Here is a 6,436-nt window from a genome sequence, read left to right as displayed (position 1 = left end):
TTTCTATGTTTGGTTGTTTGGCTCCTCCTCATACTGTTCTACCTATTTTCCTCTTAATTCAATACACATAGTAGTTATTAATATTCCCTCTCATTCAGATTATGGGTACCAACAAGGCTAGGTGGTGAGCGTGTATCATTACAACCAAGGAGGAATGTTTCCCATGGCTGCTTTCATCCAAAGACTGAATGTGGGGCAGGGAAATTAAGGTAAGTGCATTCCTGAAAGGCACAGGGCTCTTCACAGGTGGCTTTGTTGTAAGGATCCAATGGTCTGGACTAACTCTCGAGAACTGCACTCTAATAATGGTGAAGCAATAACATGAAGATTTGCAAGGCTGACCCACATTGTGTTCTGTGTAGTTCAAGTCCTGAACCTGGTGGTTTGAAAACCATGCTGGATGCATGTGTATGCCTACTTCAAACCATGAGAGGAAAAAGGAGTAGAAGGGATTATAATGTGATCATCCTTCTTGGGGTGTGATTTCTCACTTTGCCTCTTTCTATTTTAGTCTCTTGGTCTCTCTCTGGTGAGAACATGCCCCCTATAGCAAAACTGGGAAAACAAAAAAACAAAAACAAAACAAACAAACAAACTAAAAAACTATTCAGACCTAATTTCCTAGAAAATTCCATATAGGCACATAGAGGAAGAAACCCCTAGGCTTGGTTTTAAATGAAACAGTTTAATACATTTGGCTAGCGATAGCATCCTTAGAAATGGTCACACAGGACACAGGTGAGCAGAAACCCTTCTAAAGGGCCAAGTTCAGAGCTGTTCAGTTGAGAAATCTCTTTTTTTTTAATAGAAAAAGTGTCTAAGATAAGATAAATAGAGATTTTGGGGCAAGGGAGAATTATTTTGCAGGCGAGTTAGAGGACTGAAAGAGAATGAGGAAATAGTAGAAGATGACGAAATCTGGAAAAGAAACATGAGGAAACTGGGCCTAAAGTGACTTGATGGTTTCAACTCACATCACTTGCACCGGGGGGCATCTGCACATAGAATGCAGTGGATGATTAGAGGACCAGGAGGGCTCATCCAATGGGATCAGTCAATCTCTGTGTTCACCTCAGTGTTCACACCAGGCATCCATGATCAGATGATCAGAATGACCATAATGATTAATATTATGACACATGAGTCAAATAGCACATATAAAACCTATCTCCTCTCATCAGTGTTAGTGTAGTTACTGCTACTGACAAAGTGAACCTGTTACCAGCAGAGTTCATGTCATGTTCTCCATGTGATGAAATACTTCTATCAGAGAAGCCAGCAAGTTACTGGAAAGCTGACTGCCTAAGACCTCTCCCAACTGGTGAGGCAGCAGTACCTTCTAACCTACATTATACCATATTCTGGCTGTGGGTTTGCATCTGCTGCTCACGGTGCTGCAATAAGCATCCCTATTTGGAGGACACATTTTATGGTGAAGAGAGTATAAAAATGGGCACATGACTATGAAGTCCACTGGTTTTACCAGCAGACTGCTGGACTGAGGGGATACTGTTATGGTCTTCTAACATTTCAACTGAGGTAAAATCATGGAGACGATACTCTGTGCTGGTCTCTGGTTTATCACTATCTACTCAATGAAAAACCATTGTGCAATGCTTTGTCATCATCTGGGAAAATTAACAGGTCAAGAACAAGAAATAGGACTGACTTTTCCCACTATCAGTCCAATGAATTACTTGAGAACTCAGAACTTTCTTTCACTACAAGAAGAAAAATTATTGTGGGATATTTTTAAGGAGGGTATTATAAGACAGATGGAATTTCAAGATGGCCAGGGACAATTGTAGTGACCCTAAAAGAACTGAACAAATAAAAATGAAGAACAGAGGCAGGAGAGAGTTGAATATGACTAAAAAAATAGCACCTCAGAGGCAGGAGAGAGTTAAATATGACTAAAAAAAGCACCTCAGTGTATAAAGAAGCATAGTTAGTCAGTAAAAAAAATGAGGTTTAAAGTGAAAAATAAAGTTAATTAAAGATTTTTGGAAGGTGTTTTTTTGTTTTGTTTTACCAGAAGGATGATATGCTGCTTCAATTTTATATCATATAGTTAGAAGTTTTTATTTTGAAGTGAAGAGAGTGTGTGACAATGAGACATTAAGAATATTAACCTAGGAAACTATGATACATAGTTTATATCTGAAAAATCTGAGAGGTGTGGGAAAAAATAAATTTTGGAACTATTTTAAGGGGTTTTAAAAAGGAGTGGAGATTAGAATTACAAACATGGTAATTGAAAAGGAATGAATGTCATAGATAGATGAGTACATTGTGTGGAAATATGAGCAGGGTGACATCTAACTGCACCCAGGTCTAAAATGACATGGGTTTGTAACTTCAATTTGTAAGACATTTTTTAAAGATTGTGTAAGAATGTTCCGAGAATTATACACATTAAATCAGACTTCTTTTGGAAAATAAGAGTTTCAGCACAGCTTTCTGAATCTGCTTTGTTTTCACACTGTAGATAATGGGGTTCATCACCGGGGGAATGAGCAAGTACAGGTTAGCTATGAGGGTGGGAACGTAGGGAGGAGCATGTTTCCCAAACCTATGAACGAAAGACAGGCTGATCAAAGGGATGTAGAATATGGCCACTGCACAGAGATGGGAGATGCAGGTGCTGAAGGCCTTCTTCCTTTCCTCAGGGGAAGCTATGCTGAGAACTGAGCGAATGATCAGGACATAGGAGAGCAGAATGAAGATGGAGTCAACTCCCATAGTTAAGACGACCACAGTCAGTCCAAGGGCACTATTGATGCTGGTATCTGTGCAGGAGAGCTTCATCACGTCGGGGTGAAAACAGTAGGAGTGGTGGAGCACGTGACTACGGCAGAATGACAGACGCTTAAGAAGCACTACCATAGGAATTAATATTACTGTCCCCCTGGTGATGATTGCTGTACCAATCTGCACTATTTTAAGGTCTGTTAAGATAGTGGCATATCTCAGAGGATTAGAAATGGCCACAAAACGATCAAAGGCCATAGCCAGGAGCACAGAGGACTCCATGACAGTGAAAAGATGATTGAAGAACATCTGTGATAAACAGGCATTGAAGCTGATCTCCCGAGCATTGAGCCAGAATATTCCCAGCACTGTCCCCAGAGTAGAGATGCATAGACCCAAGTCAGTGGTGGACAACATGGAGAGGAAATAGTACATTGGTTCATGGAGGCTTGGCTCAGTGAGGACCACGAACAGGATCAAGGTGTTCCCAGAAAGGGCAGTTATATAGAGGCAGCAGAAGGGGATGGAGATCCAGGCATAAGCCCATTCAAGTCCAGAAAACCCCGTGAGGAGGAAAATGGGAGAAGTAGAATTACGGAAGATTGACATTATTGTTTGTGGGTGCAGAACTCTCTTGTAATACCTTTGTTTCCTGCAATAAATATTTGTTTAATATTAATTTTTAATTTTCATTATGCAGTTTATTTATTTCATTCATGATAGTCTTTGCGTGCACATGCATAAACAGAGTGAAATCAAGAACAGCATCCTCTACATGGTCTCATGACCTCGCCACTCTTTTCATAGCTTTCATGCTCACTGGAATTTTGAGGACAAGCACATGCATCTAGCGTGTTTTAGAGAAACCAGCAGGGATTCAAATTTGTGATGAGGCATGTAGCTTCCTGCACTGCAGTGCACAGTACTACTAAACTGTGCACCAGGCTGGGCCCATTGTTTAGTTTTAATGGAAATATTTTACTATTAATGTTTCTAATTTTACATTTTTAGTTACCTCTTTGAATGTCTATCCAATATCCCAAAGAATAAGTATTTGGATATTTGGATATTTTCAGCATTTTCTCATCTGTAAATCTTTGCTTCCTCAAGTCCCTTGCTCAGTAGATATTTATTGTTTTTTTGTCAATGGTTTATTTTTCATTCACTCTTATTCACTAAGTTTTAAGATTCAGCCCATGAGACTCGTTTTTTAATATAAATTGAGAAATCAATGTTGTGGAGACAATAAATAAAAGTTCAGGTACACTAATTTATTAAGCAAGCTGTGTATCTCTTTCAGAGAAATTATGAAAGTTAGGAAATGCAGGTCATGCTTCCTGGTTATATGTGCTTCTTTGAAGAAAGGTCTCTCTATTCCAGAGATCTGGATAGCAATGCATCTTTATGTATAACCATAAAACTGTTTTTGAATGATGAAATCTACCACTATCATTAAAATCAGGAGAAAAGTAACTGTCCTGTCCATTCTTAAGACTAGTTACTGCCTTCAGACTCTTATAGAAACATTCAAAAAAAATCATGCATGTGACATGAATTGATTGCATAACATATGAGAAGGTTTGTAAATGTTTATCATCACACCAAAATAAAGAGATACTGTTACTGCAGTGGTTCAAACTGAAGGTACCACCAAGTTATAACCTGTTTTTACAAATTTCAATACATGGCTTTTGGTCACAAAGTCAGGAAGTTGTGGAGAATCTGCACTGATATTGCTTCTGAGGTGGTGCTACCAACCTCTATGGCATATACTTTACTTTAAAAGAAAACACATAAAATAAAAACATATGGGATTCAGAGGCTAGTAACATACTTGGAATATTTTTAAGTTATAAACATTATTGATAGGGACAGTGCATTTTGTGTATTTTGGGACAATGTATTTAGTATATTTTGAGGGTATATTGGTTGGGACATTGTATTTAGTATATTTTGAGGGTAGAATAAAAACATGACAATGGAAAAATGGACACTATTTTGAGAGAAAAAAAATCCTCTCCACTTAACATGTACCAACTGTCCGTACTCTATAGCAGAGACTGAAAGACTGAAGGAAATAAAAGCATTAAATATTGTCATGGACACTAGAGACAAAGTGAAAGGAGAGTGTGGGAAGGGAAGAGCATAGGAAAGGAAATTTGGGGAAAAAATAGAGAGGTAAGATGTTTGTGGGACACAGTATGGTTTAGTATTCGTTGATGAGGATGTGTATAGTATTCTAACTGGGCTTAACTGAGGTGTATATCATGATGAGTAAAATCTCTTCACAATCTAAGTGATGTACAGTGATTGAATATATAAATAATAATCATAATCATAAAGAATAATAAAGAAAACTTTTCCTTTTGGAAAAATCTAACAGTAGCTTCAATTACCACAAGTCAAATATTCACTATTTCTAGTGATAAGAAATTTCTATTTAAAATAACCACTTAACATTGATAAAAATTGTGAGGTATCATTAACTTCCATAAAAATTGGTATTCTCTTAGTGTTGGTGGATATACAAAGAGTTATCATGACATTCAGAAAAATTATTTTCAGTCCTTAAGACTAAATTTCACTTGAATAAGCATGTTCACTTCTCATAAATTTTACTAATAATAACAGCTACCAATAATGAACTTGCAATGTCATGTATGTTATTCATTTATATAGGTTTTTAACAAAAAATTTTTATTTTAAACGTTTATTTAATCCTCAATGTAAACATATTATTATTCCATTGTTGTATATATTTAGGGAAGTGTGGTGTAACATTGACTGAACCAAGACAAATTTATTGCATTAATAATGAGAGCTTAGGCAACCAGCAGTTAGCATAATGGCAATGTCGCTGGATTCCCACGTAGTCGACCGTGGTTTGCATCCCGGACCTGGTGGCTTAGCACTCATGTCGGGCGCGTGTGTGTCCGTGCCCAAGATCCCGAGAGGAGAATGGAGGAGAAGGGATTGCAGCGTGATCATCCTCCCTGGGGGGTGATTTCTCGCTTTCTGTCTCTCTGTCTCTCTCTCTGTCTGGCGAGTGCACGTGCCCTATAGGGAAAACCTCTCAAAAAAAAAAAAAATAATGAAAGCTTATTCCTTATATGTACGATAGGAGTCAATATGCAGGTTAATAATACATATGCTGCATAAATAAATCATACATTTTATGCTCAAATTCTTTTGATACACTTTAATATCTTGTACCACTCTCTAATTCTGGAACTCTTAATAATTTCTAAAGTAATAAAAGATTTTTTTGAATGGTCAGAATGACAAGAGAGAGAGTAAAGAGATGAGTAATCAGAATGAAAGAAATTAAAAACAGGCAAGACATTAAAAAGTGGTCATCTTAGGATGTGAAATTTCATCCAGATTTTGAGGAAAATTTGCTACGATTAGGCAGTGATTTAGTCACAGCAAAGTGAACAGAATCTGTGAGAGCCATACTGTGCTGATTCTCTGACTCAAAAAGGCAGAACTAAGCTGCCAACATACTACATGGGATTTAATGTATGTTTCAGGTACACAGATGCATTTACCTTTAGTGTATGTGACAGTGTATGAATTTTAGAAGTAGTGCCTAGAATCATTTACCTTTGGTCTATGTGGCAGTGTATGAATTTTAGAAGTAGTGCCTAGAAAGTGTTAACATTTATTTTCATTGTGATGATATGAT

General features: G+C 37.3%; 1 protein-coding gene across 1 annotated transcript; it reads right to left on the bottom strand.

The window, feature by feature from the left end:
- Positions 1–2,415: 2,415 nt before the first annotated feature.
- On the bottom strand, positions 2,416–3,360 carry LOC102469062 (olfactory receptor 51F2). The gene has a single exon (XM_006141105.1). The coding sequence runs from the start codon at positions 3,358–3,360 to the stop codon at positions 2,416–2,418; it is 945 nt and encodes a 314-aa protein (XP_006141167.1).
- Between the last annotated feature and the right edge of the window lie 3,076 nt (positions 3,361–6,436).

The sequence above is a fragment of the Tupaia chinensis genome, unplaced genomic scaffold (assembly GCF_000334495.1).
Source record: "Tupaia chinensis unplaced genomic scaffold, TupChi_1.0 Scaffold000047_1, whole genome shotgun sequence".
NCBI lineage: Eukaryota > Metazoa > Chordata > Mammalia > Scandentia > Tupaiidae > Tupaia > Tupaia belangeri.
This window is presented reverse-complemented; position numbering and strand designations above follow the sequence as displayed.

Coding starts and splice junctions, on each gene's coding strand:
- LOC102469062 (XM_006141105.1), bottom strand. CDS start 3,360: ATGTCAATCTTCCGTAATTCTACTTCTCCCATTTTCCTCCTCACGGGG.